At 32.2% G+C, this 21,541-nt stretch overlaps 1 protein-coding gene across 2 annotated transcripts; it reads right to left on the bottom strand.

The window, feature by feature from the left end:
* Window positions 1–433: 433 nt before the first annotated feature.
* LOC139503421 (CD63 antigen-like) lies at window positions 434–19,776 on the bottom strand. 2 transcript variants are annotated; one of them, XR_011659097.1, is made up of 7 exons: window positions 19,146–19,499; window positions 11,101–11,289; window positions 10,344–10,418; window positions 8,148–8,231; window positions 4,933–6,510; window positions 4,483–4,648; window positions 434–3,036 (listed from the first exon to the last, which is right to left on the bottom strand). XR_011659097.1 is itself a non-coding variant. In XM_071293200.1 (7 exons), exons 1-7 carry the CDS (start codon window positions 19,206–19,208, stop codon window positions 2,971–2,973), a joined length of 678 nt encoding a protein of 225 aa, XP_071149301.1. In that variant the 5' UTR covers window positions 19,209–19,776; the 3' UTR covers window positions 434–2,970. The 2 variants fall into 2 exon arrangements, 1 of the variants encoding a protein (XP_071149301.1); XM_071293200.1 differs by having other exon boundaries at window positions 4,483–4,566; window positions 6,394–6,510; window positions 19,146–19,776.
* Window positions 19,777–21,541: the final 1,765 nt, after the last annotated feature.

The following is a 21,541-nucleotide window of genomic DNA, read 5'->3' on the forward strand; positions in this document are numbered from 1 at the left end:
TCTATACAGTTAGGATTTTGCTCAATGTTGAAGGCTGAAGTTGCCTATAATTGCATACATCCACCTCATCTAAAGCTTGTTGGATAGCGGTCTCATTGGCAATACCACATCACATTATTTTTATATAATACCTACAAATATATAAAACAGAATACGTGATACATAATCCACCAAAATAGGCATACCTTAAATTACAAAGAATTCTTCAAAAATTGAATGATTAGGAAAGGGCTATAACTCAATATAAAAAAAAACTAAAATCTTCATTTAGTCACAGGAAACAACACAAAATTTTTTTTAAACCATTTTCATGTTAATGAAAGGACACTGTTTACCAGTCGCCCGAGCCAGCCTGCTGTACATTCCCAAATAAATAACAGATTTTTTTCCTCCGAAAATCTGGTTAAAATGGGCACAATCATAAAAAGAAATATTTCAAGGATAATTTTTTATTCTACAGATTGACATTATTAAGATGAATAAACCACTTGCACCAGTATAGCAGTTTTCTAATATTTTTTTTGCTACTAACAATAATTGAGCCAAGCAAATACAAATGTTATCCAGTAAATGAAAAATTCCCCACCTTTTCAATTTAAACTATAAAGATGAAAATACCTGAAGCAGTCAATTTAGAGAAGTAATGAGAAAATCAAATGAAAAATGGTGTTTCTAGTTTATAAACCCTAGAATGGAAAGGGTCAGTTGCGTGTATTTTGTGCATGTTTCTAGTGGCTTCAAATTTATGCTATTTTCTTGTATAAATATAGATTTGCATCGAAAAGTTGATTTTTTTAAAAGTAATTGTATTGTGTCAGATTCTGTTCAGGACATAATAGAAATTCCCATTTTTGAAATTAGAGAGAAAAAAAATGTTGATTTATAATAAGTTTTCAGTTGGGTGAGGAGAGATTTCTTACCTATGGACTAAATTTTGACTTTAAAAATAAATTGTAATTATATTCTTTAATCAATTCAATGCAGTTGTCAAAAATAATAAGCTCCACAAGCAATGTTTACAAAGCAATTTACAGGAAACAAGTCCCACCTGGCCATTTAACAGTACTTGTACATTGGACATAATTTATAACTATGTAATTGTGGAAAAATCAAACCTGCGTGCAAATGCATAATAATCTATTTTTAAACAACATAATGAGGTCATGACCTTTTTTTTTTTCTTAGAATTTTGACGAAACGCAATCCTTCACCTGTGTTTGATTTCAAACTTTTACAAAATAGAAATGATACCTGATTAATGAAAGTGGTAAAAAGTAATAAACAAACAAAAATATTTCCATGACAACAGACAACATGTCAAAAATATTGGATAGCAAATTTAGAATTAATGAGATGTACGTGTGTAACAGTGAGCAGCAACCAGGCACTGCCTTGTCTAGTTATGTCAAAGAATGATTAAAATTTTAATGTATTAACTGATTTATGCTTAGATAAATCAAACTCCTTATAATATCTGTCAAGAAATTACTTGTATACCCTTTCTTTGAAAACTAAAGGCAAAAAATGCAGCTGCATATGTTGGTTTCATCACATAATGAATTTTCAATGGTATTTATAAACACTCTGTAAGACTGTACATCTCAATATTCTAGCATTTGTTATCAAGGCAAATCATTCAAAATTTACACATTCAACAATTACACAAAAATACTAAAGAAAATAAAATTGACAGAACTGCATTCAAAACGGCAGCTTACTTAGAAATACACAATATAGATTTGGTCCGGCGAGTACAAAAATATTTATATATTTAAAAAAAATTCTTGAACTTTCAAAAGCTTTTCCTTCTTGCATTTAGCACAGCTAAGAAACAAAATACACAATATATTGCCGATGTACATGTCGTTTCCAAGGAGTACTGTTTATATATACTCCGAGTCAATATTCTTCAAATATTTTTCTTTCAGAACTTAAATTAAGTAATCACTGAGATCTTTTCATTATCCAATACTTTTTATTAAGCATAAAAGCCTGCATACAACATCATCACTGAGTGTCTTTGATTGAGAAAGTTCAAGATTTTGATTAATAGAAAAAATACTGAACAACATCTTACAATAGAAAATATTTTACAGGTTATTTTTAGTATACAGTAAAAGTAAACAAATATTTCTACTTTTCTTTTTACAAATAACAAAAAATGTTTACAAATATAATATTGATCAAAAAAAGTTATAAAAAGATTTTCCCTATATCTTGAAAAATAAATTATCATAAACTTAACCGTATCCTTGGTTCAAATACATATTAGTTGGTGCAAGATCTGTATCGAAATGGTTTCAAATTCACCAGGAATCTTGAAAATAAATAACTACTGGTATTTTCTACAATACTTTCTTAATTAACCAAAATAATAATTAAGAATTTCCCTATAAAGTTTACATTTTTTTTTCAGTGTCTTCAGCTAGGATGCTCACTGTATATTTATAGGTCAATGGAAGAACTAGTGGTATTAATATAGAATGAGCCCATTCAGAATCGAAAGAACTATGGGTAATTTTATTTTTTTCAAATTTCAAAATAATGTCCCTCCATTGGTTGATTTTCCATTGTTTATGACATTTTTAACCAATCACAATGTTTTGGTGAATGCTTGTGAAAAATTACCCAGATATCATTAGATTCTTATTTGACAAATAGATCAAACAGTTAAGATTTCAGAATTAATTGATTGTACATATTTTAATCTACACCAGTCCTTTCGATCAAAATCTGAAAATAAGTCCCAAATTGAATCTACTTTTTTATAAATATTTCAATTTACAGAAATCCAGAAGATAATTTGACTGTTTAAGCTACCATCATACCAAATAAATAGAATATTTTCTTTTCTACGTTTATTAACAAAAGTTCTGACATAACACCCAGAAAACAATCGTCCCTCCCCCTTTTTTCCATGTGCTCTGTGTCACAAATATAGTAGGGAAAATTCTTTGTTTATCTATCACTTTACACGACTTCATATTCTTTCTTTACTGCACGTCCCAGACAGCAGGCAAACAGGATTCCAATGATCTAGAAAAAAATAAAATATGGATTATCTCCCTTTGCCCATATTACTTTTCAGATGACTCATAATTTGTCAGCACTGACCGTGCAGGGCTGTATAGCCAGTCAAGGTCATTAAAAACTTCCATTTGTTGTATTTGTCAGCTCAGTAGTTTAAAGTTTTAAAAATTATTATTATATTTTTTGGAAAAATTGCTATGATCTTGTGGATGTTGGCTAGATTAGAATCTTATAATAAAAGGTCATTCCCAGCTTGGTCCATGCTTTTCTTTATAAGAGGTACTAAAATACTTCTCTCCTTATAATGCAGTAATCCTGAGCAATTGAATGTTTTAAGTCATGATGAGTCAAAATAGCATGTCAAAGTAGACAAGTGATCAAAACTCAAAATTTGTCTAAAGATGGCTGTGTAGTATAAAAGAGGCAAATTAATTCAGAAATTCACAAGTCATCATGCCTACAAATAGGTTTAACCCTCCACATTTGATATGAGCCTGTCCCAAGTCCAAATCCTGTAATTTAATTGTTTGTCATTTTAATTTTTTTGTTTGTTTCATCATAAATCATGCCTTTGATATCTATTGAATTGTTTCACATATGGTCATGTCCAAACCATTTACAATTAACTATACGGTAAAAGCTTTAGTCATTGTTGAAGGCGGCACAGTGACCAACAGTTGCAACAATCCTCTTCACTTTGACTATGGTTGTAATATGTCTTATTGGCACTCATATGTAATCTCTGTATTAAAGAGCTTATATGGGTGGGGTGATAATTTTTCATATCTTTTTTTAATCACAAATCAATATGATTTAAATATGCCTAACCGTGGGAGACCGTCATAGGTATTCAAAGTTGTTAAACATCCCCTAGTGATTATTCATAATTGACTTAAGGATGTTTGCTCCTCTATTTTTTGAATTTTTGCCAGATTTTCGAAATCCTCTGGTTTTATCCATGTATTGCAATTAAGAAATTTTGCCCACTCACCCCTACTGTTCTTTTTATAATTTTATTGCAAAAAGTGTAAAAAGACACATTTCAAAGTCTTATAAAATCCTTGTTATTTTTTCATAGTTTTTGAAACAAAAGAGTTGCCAATGTTAAATATATGAAAAATCTAGTGAGAATTATTTCCGGCCAAATTTTCAATGGCTTATATCTTGAAAACAAGCACAAGGACCCTCCATTTTTTTCTACTTTTTTAGTTTCTTTATTTATATACTATCAATTCATAGCAGCTTGTTATTTTTAAACAGAGTAGCGAACATCCTTAATCCACTACCACAGCAAGTCCTTCAAATTGTTGTATTGTATTATAAAATAGTCATGAAAGTCCTTTTCCACCCTGTATTTAAATTTAAACCGTCTAATGAAGACCACATCCATCTCTTAGATGGATATAACCTTTTATTGACCCTATTTTAAGCCTGATATTGTATAATATTTACCTGGATGACAGCAAATCCAACACCAATACCTCCAATTACAACAATCTTGTCTTTCACAAATTCCTTCAACTCTGTGTAGCATCCCTAGAAAAGAAAATACTACTTTCAACATTCTGTGGATTTATTTATATTCGTGGGTTCCAATTTTCGTGGATTAAGGTAGTACCTAACATGACAGGGAGATAACTCTGTAAAATCAGCTAAACGTTTTAATTACGTTGTGTTGTTAAGGGAATATTAAGCTTCTCAATGATCAAAATAAGTGTTTGTCAAACTGCTATATAACCAGTGTAATTTTTCTGATAAAACGGTTGGTTCAAATTTTTTTAAATTTTTATATTTTTGTAAAAGGGTCAAAGTAAATACCTTGTCAAAATTTTAAGAAAATTATACAAGCCAAATTCATTTTAGTTAAAGTGTTGGGTACCACCTTTAATAAGGAAAACTTACATGCTTGTGGATATTTAATTCCAGGCTGTACTGAAGCCTGCTTTCAAGCCTATAGAAATTTTGTTATTTGTTGAACATCTTATTTTGTGGTTAACTTGTACCCACGAAATCCATGAAAATTGGTATCCAACAAATAATAATGAATCAATATTAGGTGAATTTTCTATCAACTAATTATTTTTTTCTGTGATTTATGTCTAGTGGCAAAAATTTCATGCATGTTCAGGACAAGAACATATTAACTTTGACTTTGAGATCAAGAACAGCAATACACAGCGGTTTCTTTGCTTTGTGTTTTATTTTTGCTTTGTATGAACTGATTTTGTGTCCTGCATAGATACCCCTTATCTTGTGTTTTTCTAATAAAATGGACCTTACATACATGTGATTCTCCCGGCGGGAGTTAAAATCTCCCGCTTTTCAGACCCTCTTCCCCTTTTTGAAAATGTCAATCTCGAAAAAAAATTCAGTAGACATTTCTGTTTACAAAATAGATACGCACAGGGAAAAAGTCCAAGAAACTCAAAATTGATATGGGAAAAGTCCAAGAAAAACGGAAGTTTCCTGTAATGAAATTTGTGTCAAAAAGGTAAATAGGAAGATAGCCTCGAGTAATCAATGAAGGTGTAAAGGATTAGACTGTATATACAACAATAAAAGATGATTGGCATTTACCTAGTAATCAACTAGCTAGTGAAATAAACGTATAAACATCGATTTTGATGCTGTTGAAAACATGGAACAGACTACAGTTTATACTGAACCTTAAAGACAATAAAATCAACTCCAATATGATATGTATGGCTTGTTTTCTATCAAAGCCAATGGAATACCTTTACATATTAAAGTGTGTTTGTCTTATAATTTGACAAAATGCAAACTGTATGTAATTATCACCAAATACCCCAGCATCAAATTAAAGAAAACAAAGTATCTTAGCCAAATTTAAAAATGGTGCAAGTTAAGTGCCAAGGGTCAAGACCATGCTTACTACACTTCATACAAAGCTGACTATGGTGGCCCTAATTACTTGACTAAAAATATGGAGACAGCTACCCACCGGAAGACCCACAACTCTATCAATTCAACACCTTCTGTTACAAACATGTTCAGTAGTGGTACTAAAGTTGACAATGTAGCTAAAGAAGAGGTACTTTTTGCCATGTATGATGGCTGATCACTTTATCTTGGAACTGTATATGATGAATAAATATTTGAACCCCCTTATCTTCTATTTTACTGAGTAAAAAATGGCTATGCAGGTGTTCAAAGGTATGGAATCATTGTTTTTTTAACAAAAAAGGAAGATATATATGCAGTTTAAACACACACAAAAAATCTTGTGTATGTCGATAATAAGGTTGATAAAAAATCTCCAGTTATGAGGCCCAAAGTCCAGCTGAAATTTCCAAATCTCCAGTTGTGGCTTGACAACTCTGTCACATGTCTGACCTTACTTACCACATCATAATGGATGCAGGAAGGAGATTTACCACCATCACTACAACATGAATCTGGAAATGACGCATTTGCACTTGTCTCCCAGTCCTTGGAACTGTTCACTCCACAACATTTGAACTGAAAACAGTAAGTGAAAAGTTACACTTTATAATGAGACAATAATTTTTTAGTAACGCATATTGTATCTTAAATTCAACGTAGGTGCATATTATAATTTAAATTTAATGTTGATACATATTGTATCTTAAATTTAATGTTGATGTTGATGCATACTGTATCTTAAATCTAATGTTGATGCATATTGTATCTTAAATTCAATATTGATGCATACTGTATCTTAAATTCAATGTAGGTGCTTATTGTATCTTAAATTCAATGTTGATGCATACTGTATCTTAAATTCAATGTAGGTGCTTAATGAATCTTAAATTTAATGTTGATGCATACTGTATCTTAAATTCAATGTAGGTGCATACTGCTGTATCTTAAATCTAATGTTGATGCATACTGTATCTTAACTTTAATGTAGATGTTGATGCATAGCATACATAGTGTATCTTAAATTTAAAATTGCTGCATACTGTTATCTTAAATTTAATGAAGATGCATATTGTATCTTAAATTCAATGTAGGTGCATATTGTATCTTAAATTTAGAGTTGATGCATACTGTAGCTTAAATTAAAGTTGATGCATACTGTATCTAAAATTTAATGTAGATGTTGATGCATAGTGTATCTTAAATTTAAAATTGCTGCATACTGTATCTTAAATTCAATGTAGGTGCATATTGAATCTTAAATTTAATGTTGATGCATACTGTATCTCAAATTTAATATTGATGCGAAATGCATCTTAAATTCAATGTAGATGCATACTGCATCATAAATCTTATGTTGATGTAAAATGTATCTTTAACTTTAATGTTGATTTGGAAGAGTCTCATTCATAGAAAAACTATTTTAAACATTGCGATGTATTATTTTCGCAAAGTTCCAATTTTGAGATATCTTGGACTAATAAATTGCAGCAAAATGAATATAGCAATATTCAAATTTTATTCATCTATTAACAAATCCTGGTATCAAACAAGAAACTATTGACACACAGATATGTCTGGCTTTTTGTAAATTTCATAGTAAAAGGCAAATGTTGAAATTAAAATGTCGATATTTAAACATGTCAAACCTCCAAAACATTCAAAGTCAAACAATCCTGTGCAAGTGACAGGCCAAAATACAGCAGAACTGAAATATGACAGTGCTTATAAAACTGCATAACACAAATACCTGAAAACAATTGACTTATTATCATGATTATAAGTGGTTCTCTTTAAACCAACCTAAACACAAAACTTTTAACTTGTAAACTGTGCAAAGTTTTAAGTCAATGAGCCATAATGATGATGGGAGCTTTTCTGTCACAAGTTTTGCAATAGAAATATTTAGAATTTTCAGTATGTGCCATATAGAGAAGACAATGCCAAAAGTAAAATTCAAAATTGTTCAATGTTGCCTGCCCCCAAAAAAATTGACACAAATCGTTTCAATTTTTTTTTAATTAAGATTTTTTTCTGCTTCAACTTCGTTTTCTTGTTTAAAACATGTAACTTAAGGTTTTTGGTCATAAAGAATAAAATCACTCCCTACCTAACTACCAGGGAAGGCAACATTGAACAAGGCATTTTTTAAGAGTGGCCAAATACACACTGCTCTGAAATTATGGACAGAAAGTTCAAACTAAATGTAGTTTTACCTCTTGTTGAACTTTGTTCCAATCGTCTAACGCTTTACCGTCTTTGATTGACTCTTTCATCAATTTGGAAATCTGTTCGTCAACCTGAAAATAAAATATAATAATTTTTACCATGTACATTAGTAGAAAATGCCCACAAAATCTCTGTACATTAGTGGGCAATTGAAACACTGTTAAAACAAAGAGTTCTTAAATTTCTCTGGCAGTACATGTACGTCAAATCAGCATGTGCAAAATGCTAGCTATAAGACAAGCGTTTAATAATCTCTGAATAGGGATATTTTCACAAAAATATATGATTTCTGAGGAAAAAAATATTTTATATACAAATTAGGAAGTACAAAACACTACTTTATGTGTCATATCACAATTATTTCAGACTTTATACAATTTAAGAGAAGTTATGGCTCAATGAAATTTGTCTCTTCCTTTAGCATGTTTAGTAATATAGACAATGATAGATGTTCATTTGTATATATTTGATCGATTGATTTTTTTTTTAAAAAGCACTTTACATGAACATTATGATTGTAAAATCAACTAGATACAATTGAGATGGGAGTTATCTCTGTGGGCCCCGCTGTCAATAACGTATGTCAAGTTGAAAATGTTTGTCAGGTATAAAGTATGAAATAATAACAGCTGTCCTCTCAAAATATAGTGTGGATCAAATTTGTTAGCGATGGACAGACCAACAGACAGACCTTTGACCTAGGAAGTTGTACATACATCATGACACACCCTCTGGTGTTGGTTAAAATGGATGTCAAGTATAATATTTGAAATCATAACGGTTCTCAAGATATAGAGCGGATACGATCTTCACCACAGGACACGGGGTTGTCAACTGAAACCAAAGTTTTTTTGACCTTGACCTTTGACCTAGGAAGTTGTACATACATCATGACACGCCCTCTGCTGGTGGTTAAAATGGATGTCAAGTATAAACTTTGAAATCATAACGGTTATCTAGATATGGAGCAGACACGATCTTCACCACAGGACACTGGGTTGTCAACTGCAACCAAAGTTTTTGACCTTGACCTTTTGACCTAAGACGTTGTACATACATCATGACACACCCTCTGTTGTTGGTTAAAATGGATGTCAAGTATAAACTTTGAAATCATAACGGTTCTCAAGATATAGAGCAGACATGATCTTCACCTCAGGACACAGGGTTGTCAACTGAAACCAAAGTTTTTTTACCTTGACCTTTGACCTAGGAAGTTGTACATACATCATGACACGCCCTCTGGTGGTGGTTAATAAAACATGTAAAGTATAAAGTATGAAATCATAATGGTTCTCTAGATATGGAGCGGACACAAAGTTAAAGTGTTACGGACGGACGGACAGACTGATCACTATAGGGCGACCTGCCTAAAGGCGGGGCCCTAATTAAAAAAAAAATGTACTTCTTAGGACATTTAATTCATGATTTTGCCTATACCAATGGAATTGGTTTCCTACCAAAAAAAAAAGTAAAATCACAAAAATACTGAACTCCAAGGAAAATACAAAAAGGAAAGTCCCCAATCAAATGGCAAAATCAAAAGTTCAAACACATCAAACGAATGGATAACAACTGTCATATTCCTGACTTGGTACAGGCATTTTCTTATGTAGAAAATGGTGGACTGAACCTGGTTTTATGACAGTCGCACCAAATGATCAACATTAAACATGGAAAAGTTTTGGTGTTTCTCAACTGATACAATTAATATTTATTGCTGTGTTCTTAATTTTTTGTCCATTATGCTCTATTCTTTGGATCAAAGAACCCAAATATTTCCTCTTTAATGTTTCTCCATCCCTTTTTAGCACTTTACTCTCTACTTTACATGTTTGCCCCTTGTTTTCTATTCTGTAAACCCAATCTAGACTGGCATACATGATTGATTGTAGGTTGCTTAACGTACAGTGGCAAATATTTCATGCATATTCAGGACGATCAAGACTGGCATACATGTACAGGATTAAATAACTGATGTAATCCTCAGCCTTGTATCTGTAGAAAGCAAACAGATAAAGATTAGGGAAACCAGTTTGCAGGGGTTTTTTTTGGCATCATGTTCATGCATTATTCTGTAACCCTCTGTCTTATATCTGTTGAGAGCAAACAGATAAAAGAATGGAATGAGAAACCAGTTTAGTTTTTTCGTTTTTTTTTCATATCATTTATTGTGTACTTACTTTGTCTTTATAAATGAATCCGGCAATACCAGCAGCCATTTCACAAATGAAAATGATTACAAGAATACCAGCAAACTGTAACAGAAAGTAAAATTCATTTTCCACAACAAAATTCAATTTAAAATTAATGAACATGATGAACATGATTAGTCTATTCATTATTATATAATATGTGATAAAAGTACATGTACAGGTAATTACTTATATGAATTAACTAGTAAAACAGTAAGCAGAGTTCCCTACAGACTTCTTTCCACTATTTTTATAAGTATGGCAAGTCCATGTTTGGTTAAGGATACTTCAAACATTCATTTGCATAAATAAATAAGGCCATAAAAAAGAATAGGTTTGTTTGCCCAAACGCTACCTACACAGAAAAAAGCTGCCTACTCAAATTCTTTCATTGTCCTGATTTGAAGAAGTTTTTTTTTAATCAGATAGGCATGAAGACTAATGAACATCCGATACTTCAATTTTTTATTAAAAAAAAAAAATGCCTACCTACCTACCCACTGCCTCAACCTTGGGTAGGGTTTGGGCAAACCAAAATATTCTAAATTGTGGCCTAAGATAAATGTAGAATGTGCACAATGGCATTATTTGTGAACATGATGAAAAATGCTCGTCAGAAAATTTTTGATTTAGATAATTTGATCAACACTAAATTAATTAAATGGATTCTTTTTCTTTTTGAAAGTTGTGTTTGCAAGTATGTAAATAGATAGTCATCATTGGGTGCAAATTTTTTTCCACTTACAGTCATAATACAACAATAGTTTTCTTTGTATGCTCCACAGCATCCGAAAGCTGCAATCATAAATATGAATACACCTAGTATTATTAAAAACACCGCTGCCGCACTAAATTGCCCGCCTATTATTTCTGAATATCCTTTAAGGTTGATCTGTACATAGGCTCCTCCCGCTATCAAACCAATACCAATTAACTGAAAAAGAAATAAGGATAATACTATATTACATTGATGATGATAATGGATGGCTGACCAGAACATATTAAATGTAATATATACTGTGGATTCAGGCGCGGATCCAGAGGGGGGTTCCGGGGGTTGGAACCCCCCTTTTTTTTGGACGATCAATGCATTTGAATGGGGACATGTACTTTATCCTGGGTTAGGAACCCCCCCTTTTTAAAATGGCTGGATCCGCCCCTGGGATTCATTATTTTTCGTTGGATACCAATTTTCATGGATTTCGTGGATACAGGGGAACCACAAATTCAAATGTTCAACAAACTACAAATTTTCTAAAGATTTTGCCAAAACCAAGAAATAAAATATCCAATGCAAGTTTTCCTCAATCCACTAAAATTGATATCCACGAAAATAAATGAATCCACAGTATAGATAAATGAAGATGTGGTATGAGTGACAATGAGACAACTCTCCATTCAAGTCACCTTTTGTAATTTTAGTAAACCATTATATGTCAAAGTATGGTCTTCAACACAGAGCCTTGGCTCACACCGAACAACATTTACCCTGCTGTGTACTAGACCAATATGCTAAGCTGGATTTTAAACAAAATTGTTCACAACAAGACATAACACCCTATCCTTACATCATAATCTGATTCTGAGCTGACCAATTTTTGCTCCTACTAACGGGAAGGATTGTGCCTGATGTTCATATGATGAAATCATAATCTTTCAGTCAGTTTAATTGAAGTCTGGAGCTGGCATGTCAGTTAACTGCTAGTAGTCTGGTGTTATTTATGTATTATTGTCATTTTGTTTATTTTCTTTGGTTACATCTTCTGACATCAGACTCGGACTTCTCTTGAACTGAATTTTAATGTGCGTATTGTTATGCGATTACTTTTCTACATTGGTTAGAGGTATAGGGGGAGGGTTGAGATCTCACAAACATGTTTAACCCCGCCGCATTTTTGCGCCTGTCCCAAGTCAGGAGCCTCTGGCCTTTGTTAGTCTTGTATTATTTTAATTTTAGTTTCTTGTGTACAATTTGGAAATTAGTATGGCGTTCATTATCACTGGACTAGTATATATTTGTTCAGGGGCCAGCTGAAGGACGCCTCCGGGTGCGGGAATTTCTCGCTACATTGAAGACCTGTTGGTGACCCTCTGCTGTTGTTTTTTATTTGGTCGGGTTGTTGTCTCTTTGACACATTCCCCATTTCCATTCTCAATTTTACTCTTATAATTTATGCTCCATGCTAATACTAATCTTTAAATTCCAATGCTTAACCAGTCAGGGTTCCATTAAAACCACAATCCTGATCTCAAGGCCAGCATGGTACCACAAGGCCATATAAATCCAGTTTATTACATTGAAGCTTATTACATTACTCAACAAGAAAATGTGAAAAGAATATTTTGCAGACTTATAAATTTTATTTGGCATGTTACATTATGATGTATGCATCTTCTTTCTTATTTAATAGGAAAGAAGCTACTTTATGTAAATGTATGCATTATCTTCAAAACAAATGAAAAATGGACATGAAGGGAAAAAAAGAAGATCAACAAAAAAGGGAGACAAATCTTGAGATATTCAATTTATGGCAGTAAATCAAAGCTATTTATGCTTCCTACAACACCTATATTTTATAGCTTTTCATGTCATACATGTACATAAACCATGTGAAGCCCCTGGTTCCGCAACATTTAACATTAATAAATAAATGGTCAGAAATACCATGTACATTTGTACCCATCTGTTGGTATAAATAACCTTGGGTTACATGTTATGATGTACCAATACAAACAAATCTGTCGATAATTAGTTATGTTTATGTGATAACAGATCTAGATAATTGCAACGTGTTTATGCTCCTGACTAAATCATGGTTGTATCTAAAGCTTTTTAAGCCCTATCCATTTTAAATTAAATGTAATCCAGCAAGCAGCATTAAACATGTGTACCATTGGTTGCCTTCGGCTGTTGTTTGCTCTATGGTCGGGTGGTTGTCGCTTTGACATATTCACCATTTCCTTTCTCAATTTTATGTATAAGTAAATATAAGAAGATATGGTATGAGTGCAAGTGGGACAACTCTCCATCCTAGTATCTTTTTTTCATATTTGTTTTTAATCTTATAAATTCCAGATTAGATTTTTTTTTCATTTTTCATATTTGTTTTTGTCCTGGACAACAACAAAATACCAGTGTCAATAACTAAGAACAATAATAAGCTGTGCTATATTTTCACCTATTTCAAAATTCTAAAAATTGAACATGATCTGAAATGTCAGTTGACAAAAGGTATTATTATAATATTTAAAATAAATAACAGACAATTGCAAGGTATTTTATTTGCTAAACAACAAAATAGATTTAAATCTAAACAACCAATACAGGTTACGGTACCCTTATTGCACCCCTTTTTACCTTGGCAAATGTATTATTAAATAAATGGAGTAAAAAGACTTGTGTTTATGATTTCTTAGAAAAGCGTGCACAGTAAATGATCATGTACATGCTTATGCTGTTGTAATATTTTTTCTCTTCTAATTATTGTTTAATATCAAACTGCAATAAAAAATATTTCTGGTCTGTCCAAGTCTGAACTACATCCTTATGTTTATCATAATTAGCCCTCATACATGTATTACTGACCTAAACTAAATCAGAAATTTCCCTGTATACAAAAAAATAAATCAGAAAAAACAACAACAAAAACAATAGATTGTCATAAATTGCATGACACTACAGACATTTTTTTTTCTCATCAATAGAAAACAAATATTATACTATTACTGTCTTTTGATGAGGTAAATGTGTGGTTTTATTGACTTTTGAAAAACTGATATTCACTGAGGCCAAGGGGAGGAGTTTTTCAAAAAATTTTATTCCATATTCCGAGAGAAATAAATGTAATGGAAAATTTTTACAAAACCAATTGTACATCAAACGTTTTTTTTACCAAAATTAAACACATAATTTTAAGCATGTGACGTTTTGAGCAGTGAATATCCTTTTTCCACAGGTTAATACGCTTATTAATTCAAAATCCCATTCATATAGAACCAGATGCTCCGCAGGGCGCAGCTTTATACGACCGCATAGGTTGAACCCTGAACGGTTGGGGTAAGTATGGACACAACATTCAAGCTGGATTCAGCTCTAAATTTGGATTGTGATTAAATAGTTGACACAGCATAGGTTTTGGACACAGAATGAATGTTATTTTGTCTTTGAGCAATCACTATGCTGTTGAATATTAATCCTCTCAAAAAAATGTTTGAAGAAATTTTCTTTTTATTTATGAAATCTGAAATGAGAAAAATTAACCCCCCCCCCCCCCCCACCATTTTTTTTTCACATCCCCCTTTCCCTTTTTTCAAAACTGATCTCAATTTAAATTTCTAATGGAGTTTGCAACAATAACTTCTCATTTAAATACATCATAAAATATTAAAATGTAACAAAAAGTGCTTGTTATCACTGAATGGTAAAGAGTGTTTTAATTTATCAGTTGGTATTTAAAGTGAATATACATTGTGCATTGTATAAAACAATGATTTAAGTTGATTCAACTACTATTCTGGACAAAGAAAGATAACTCCAATCAATTGAAAATTTCTTGCTATTGCACAATATTGTGCAATTAGATATTTCTTGCTATTGCGCAATACTGTGCAATTGAAAATATTTGCTATTGCACAATACTGTGCAATTGAACATTTCTTGCTATTGCACAATACTGTGCAATTGAACATTTTTTGCTATTGCACAATACTGTGCAATTGAAGATTTCTTGCTATTGCTGAATACTGTGCAATTGAAAATTTCTTGCTATTGCACAATACTTAATATAATAATTTTGGATCCTGATTTGAACCAACTTGAAAACTGGGCCCATAATCAAAAATCTAAGTACATGATTAAATTCAGCATATCAAAAAAGCCAAAGAATTCAATTTTTATTAAAATCAAACTTAGTTTAATTTTGGACCCTTTGGTATTTAATGTAGACCAATTTGAAAACGGGACTAAAAATTAAGAATCTACATACACAGTTAGATTTGGCATATCAAAGAACCCCAATTATTCAATTTTTGATGAAATCAAACAAAGTTTAATTTTGGACCCCGATTTGGACCAACTTGAAAACTGGGCCAATAATCAAAAATCTAAGTACATTTTTAGATTCAGCATATCAAAGAACCCCAAGGATTCAATTTTTGTTAAAATCAAACTTAGTTTAATTTTGGACCCTTTGGACCTTAATGTAGACCAATTTGAAAACGGGACTAAAAATTAAGAATCTACATACACAGTTAGATCCGGCATATCGAAGAACCCCAATTATTCAATTTTTGATGAAATCAAACAAAGTTTAATTTTGGACCCCGATTTGGACCAACTTGAAAACTGGGCCAATAATCAAAAATCTAAGTACATTTATAGATTCAGCATATCAAAGAACCCCAAGGATTCAATTTTTGTTAAAATCAAACTCAGTTTAATTTTGGACCCTTTGGACCTTAATGTAGACCAATTGGAAAACAGGACCAAAAATTAAGAATCTACATACACAGTTAGATCCGGCATATCGAAGAACCCCAATTATTCAATTTTTGATGAAATCAAACAAAGTTTAATTTTGGACCCCGATTTGGACCAACTTGAAAACTGGGCCAATAATCAAAAATCTAAGTACATTTATAGATTCAGCATATCAAAGAACCCCAAGGATTCAATTTTTGTTAAAATCAAACTAAGTTTAATTTTGGACCCTTTGGACCTTAATGTAGACCAATTGGAAAACAGGACCAAAAATTAAGAATCTACATACACAGTTAGATCCGGCATATCGAAGAACCCCAATTATTCAATTTTTGATGAAATCAAACAAAGTTCAATTTTGGACCCTTTTGGCCCCTTATTCCTAAAAACCTGTTGGAACCAAAACTCCCAAAATCAAACCCAACCTTCCTTTTATGGTCATAAACCTTGTGTTTAAATTACAAAGATTTCTATTTACTTATACTAAAGTTATGGTGCGAAAACCAAGAATAATGCTTACTTGGGACCCTTTTTGGCCCCTAATTCCTAAACTGTTCAGACCTTAACTCCCAAAATCAATCCCAACCTTCCTTTTGTGGTCATAAACCTTGTGTTTAAATTTCATTGATTTCTATTTACTTATACTAAAGTTATTGTGCGAAAACCAAGAATAATGCTTATTTGGGCCCTTTTTTGGCCCTTAATTCCTAAACTGTTTAAACTAAAACTCCCAAAATCAATCCCAACCTTTCTTTTGTGGTCATAAACCTTGTGTCAAAATTTCATAGATTTCTATTTACTTAAACTAAAGTTATAGTGCGAAAACCAAGAAAATGCTTATTTGGGCCCTTTTTGGCCCCTAATTCCTAAAATTTTGGGACCAAAACTCCCAAAATCAATCCCAACCTTCCTTTTGTGGTTATAAACCTTGTGTTAAAATTTCATAGATTTCTATTCACTTTTACTAAAGTTAGAGTGCGAAAACTAAAAGTATTCGGACGACGACGACGCCAACGTGATAGCAATATACGACGAAAAATTAAAATTTTTGCGGTCGTATAAAAACCTACTAATATTTTATCAATATGGAATAATGATAATTATTCATGTTTCCAAGAAGAGTTATTTTTTTTTTCCACATAAAAAAACTTGGAATGCATTAGTTCTTGACCCTCAATTATTTACAAATTCTATTCATTCATTGTTATTGTTTATCATGTTTATGTACATGTGGTAAGCATGATCTAATTACCTGGATTATTACAAATGTACATTTCAAGCTATCTTTATACAACCATGAATCATGAACATTCTAAAATCTCAGCATTTACCCCACAAATTTCATTTAACATCCTGGTAATTAGGGAATTTTGAAATGGCATCTTTTTTCAAGGATTGGTAAACGTACAATGTATCATCACATTTATAGTATAATAAGTTTATAACATAATTAATACATGTAGAATTTATAAGCATATTACAATGTACTTCAGATAGATTTGCATTCTAATGTAATCATGAAACTGGGGAGAACACTGACTCTCACAGACAAATAAGTTAGAAGAGTTAAAATATGCAAAGATCAAAGAAAACAGGATCTTTTAATGTTTTAATGCTCTGATTGAATGAATGAAGACTGTTTAACATCAAACTGCAAAATATTAATTGCTCTTTCAGAAAAATAACCTGTTAATGCATAAGGCCATGCAAAATAATTGTTGGGTTTCCTCATACCCTACCCTACATATGCTTTATCCTTTCAAGGCCATTATCAAGAATTCAAACAGATTCATTAATGTAAGATGCATTGTTTATTTTTAAAGACAATTATTGATGATGCTCAACATTGTCCAATTATCCCTTTAATTCTAAAACTGTTTTTAAATTGCTCTTTTATCATTCTTTAATAAGTTTCAAGTTGCTTGGTATTATTTTTTAGTTTTGAATTGCTTGCAGCAGTCATTTTAGTGACAGAATTTCTACATAAATTGTCAAAAAGTTTTGTTCTTCAACTGGGATATTACACAAGTAGTAACACAGACTGTGTCAAGATTTAATTTTTCTGTTGGACTTTAAGGTGGTCCCTAACACTGCAGGGAGATAACTCTGTAAAGTCAGCTAAACATTTAAATTACATTGTGTTGTAAAGGGAATATTAAGCTTCTCCATGATCAAAATTGGTGTTTGTCAAACTGCTATATAACCAGTATAATTTTTCTGACTGAATGGTTGGTTATTTTTATATTTTTTTGTTAAAGGGTCAAAGTAAATACATTGGTAAAATTTTATGAAAAATTAAACGAGCCATATTAATTTTAGTTTAAGTGTTAGGTACATGTATCCATAAATGAGAAAAATCTGTCAGACATATCAGACCACGGACAGAAAGCAAACTTTAGCTGGCAGTGGCGGATCCAGAACTTTTCCTAAGGGCGGGCCCGCTGACTGACCTAAGGGGGGGCCCGCTCCAGTCATGCTTCATTGATTCCCTATATAATCAACCAAATTTTTCCCACAAAAGGGGGGGGGGGGGAACATGATAAAACTAAATTATACAAACAGAATAATGTTAATTAACATGATTAAGGGTTACTAGATTTTGTTAGGCATTTTTACCCATTCCTGCAGAAGGTGTGAAACTATACTAAGTTGGGTTAAATTTCCAGATGCCCGCGCCCTCTCTATAGTTGACAAATAATTGTATTGTGTTGACTGACATGGACAATGTATCTACACAACAATAGCAGGTGTGACTGAGTGGACATAAACAAATGAGATTCAGGTGTTTTTTTCTTTTAAATTTGCTGTAGGAAAGAAAAGCATCCCATTAAAATACGAACAAAAACCTCATCAAAATCCATAAAATATATATATATATATTGTTCTGAAACATTTCATACAATTAAAACTTTTCAAACTACACAGAAAAGTCTGTACTTCGGAGTGGTTTTGAGTAGTAAGCACAGTGTTTAATGTCAAATCGTCATGAGAACCCTACATATTTCATTAGTATAATTTCTTATAATAAAATCTTAACAATATATAAACCGAATAGTATCAAGTGCACCTTTTTGGGTTATCTCCCTTCTACGCATGGGGAATTCATTAAATTTTATATAAACGAACTGCAGACGTGTCAGTTTTCTCACAAATTCATGATTTAAACACATTATTGGATAAAAGAGTTTTAAATAGCTCAATATTATGTACTCTCAAAAGTGTGTGACCAAAATATTTAAATTTATGAATTATCGTGAGAACTACTTTCGTTTTTAAAAGATGATGTACAAATCCATTAATTGTATACTTACTGTAAATAAAACATTAAATGCAAATAACAAAACACGAATACATTTCATTCCACCTTCAACCATCTTGACGAATTATGTCTTTCCTTCACAAAAAATGAGTTTATTCACCACACCCGAACGATAGCAGATTTCTCCGGGAACCTGTTAACGTAGGAATTCCAATTAAAATACTTCCGTTTGAATAAATCGCCCAGAAAAAAAATGTCACTAAGCTTCTAATTGATGTTTAATATGCAAATAACAAAATATATGAGATTCAATAATGTGCGTCTTGTTCACAAATGCGATATACTGATGTTTGTTAATTGAAACGAACTATTTATTATGTGTAATCACATTTGGAGATTGTTCAACGTCATGTGATTGTTTTCAGTGTCACGTCATAGGTGAGGGTCACCAAAGGCAACATCCAAGGCTATTGCGCTTTGTTTTCGAGAAATGTATTTCATTGGATATGCTTTGTTTTCAGTATTACCAATTGACAGTGTTTGTAATTAATTTATGCAAACATATGGCCATTTTTTCCTTAACTATTGATGTTAAAGGCAAAATTAAAAGTATTTTAAATGACTATATTAATAAACATGTATAATCTACACATGTGATTTTATCGGTCATCCATTTAGACCGCGAAGTCTGACGTCAGGTATTTATTTTAAGGAAGAAATCTAAAGTTTATCAATCATACTCTGGGTGACTAATTTACTTATGTTCGAAATTATATGTATTTCACAATCATAGTAGACTGAAAATTAAACGCATATATATAAATATATATGATTTCAGTCCTTCACCTTTGATACATTGATTAAATATTACCTATTGCACTATAGTTTGGTTTTTCACATATGCCTAGTATAGGAACAGTATGTTTTATATATGTACTTCTTTTCAGTATACTCTCTGTTTGAACTTGGTGACCGATTTTGTGGTGTTACATTTAACAAAGTGTATCTAAATTATTTTTGCCAATAATTGATTCCGTTCAAGGCCGGTGCAGCTGCTAGCAGCTTTTTTTTCTAATCCGGCACATTGTAAGCCTTACTGTGACTTTAAGATGAAGAACATCAATAAAAGCGCGGTTACTTTGCTTTCCTTTGTGTGTGTGTGTTTTTGGTGTGTGTTTATTTTTTTGGTGGTGGTTGCTGTGCATGAAATGAGTTTGTGTCAGTCGGATGGATACTCCTTCTCCTTTGATTTTTTCCCCCTATTATATGATTCTAATATCTGTGATTTTTAGTGTTTACCATTTTACTGTGTAACTGGTCATATTTGCCGCTTATCAAATAAAAAATATAAAAGATAAATAGCAACGTTAAATTCAAATTTAAAAAAAAACTGATCTCGGCAGGGCTGGGATGTGCTAACCAGTCAAGGTTTGCCGATGTAGTTAGTAGACTGTTGCGCACTGTCTATGGCGATTGCCCTCGAATGAGGATTGTGTTACCCTCTATTATGTTTTGAGCAAAAACTAATGAAGATAGAGAGAAACTAAATTCAGCTGTTCTCAATCTGAAACACAGTATTGATCGTCGGCACTGCTCAATCATGACAACTTTCTATCATACCAATGGTTTTTTTCCAAAACGAGAGACAGAAGAAATAATAGAGAATGGAAACTTAAAATGTTTCAATGAGACAAAAATCCGACCAAACAGCACTGAAAAAATAATCAAATGCCACCAATAGGTCTTCAATGCAGCGAGAAAATCCCGCGGCCGGCTTCGGCAGGCCCTTACCAATAATGTATACAAGTTTAGCGAAATGAACACCGAAACTTACCAATGTTTCTTTTAAAGCCATACACACATTTAAAAAGTCTGGATGTTCATGACTTGGGACAGGTTAAAAGATGTGGAGGAGTGAAACATGTTTTGCGAGATCTCAATCCTATCCATATACCTCTCAGTAGAGTAGCAAATAAACAAAATCACAGCAGAACGCACACTTAAAACTCAATAAAAAGAAGTCCAAGTCCGCCGTTAGAATAAGCAACAGTAGAAAATAAGCAGAATGGCATTGATGTATTAACATAAATAACAAGGACCAGGGGCGGATCCAGCCATTTTAAAAAGGGGGGATTTCCTAACCCAGGACAAAGGGGGGGGGGGGGGGTTCCAATTACATGTCCCCATTCAAATGCATTGATCGTCCAAAAAAAGGGGGGTTCCAACCCCCGGAACCCCCCCCCCCCTCTCTGGATCCGCGCCTGAGGACTTAAAAGACACTAATTGTGACAGGGATAGTCATTCTCATAAATCAAAACTATTCTGAAAATGCCATGAAAAACACAGAAAAACGAGCAAACGATAAAAACAGTCTACAACTTACAACTTAGAACTCTAAAGACTAAACAACTGAAATCTCCACCAACCAATTAGAAATTATTCAAAACT

This window comes from Mytilus edulis, chromosome 14 (genome assembly GCF_963676685.1).
Source record: "Mytilus edulis chromosome 14, xbMytEdul2.2, whole genome shotgun sequence".
Classification (NCBI taxonomy): domain Eukaryota; kingdom Metazoa; phylum Mollusca; class Bivalvia; order Mytilida; family Mytilidae; genus Mytilus; species Mytilus edulis.

Coding starts and splice junctions, on each gene's coding strand:
- LOC139503421 (XM_071293200.1), bottom strand. CDS start 19,208: ATGGTTGAAGGTGGAATGAAATGTATTCGTGTTTTGTTATTTGCATTT. Junction 10,419..11,100: donor ACTATTGTTGTATTATGACT/GTAAGTGGAAAA, acceptor TTTCTGTTACAG/TTTGCTGGTATTCTTGTAAT. Junction 8,232..10,343: donor GATTCATTTATAAAGACAAA/GTAAGTACACAA, acceptor TTTTATTTTCAG/GTTGACGAACAGATTTCCAA.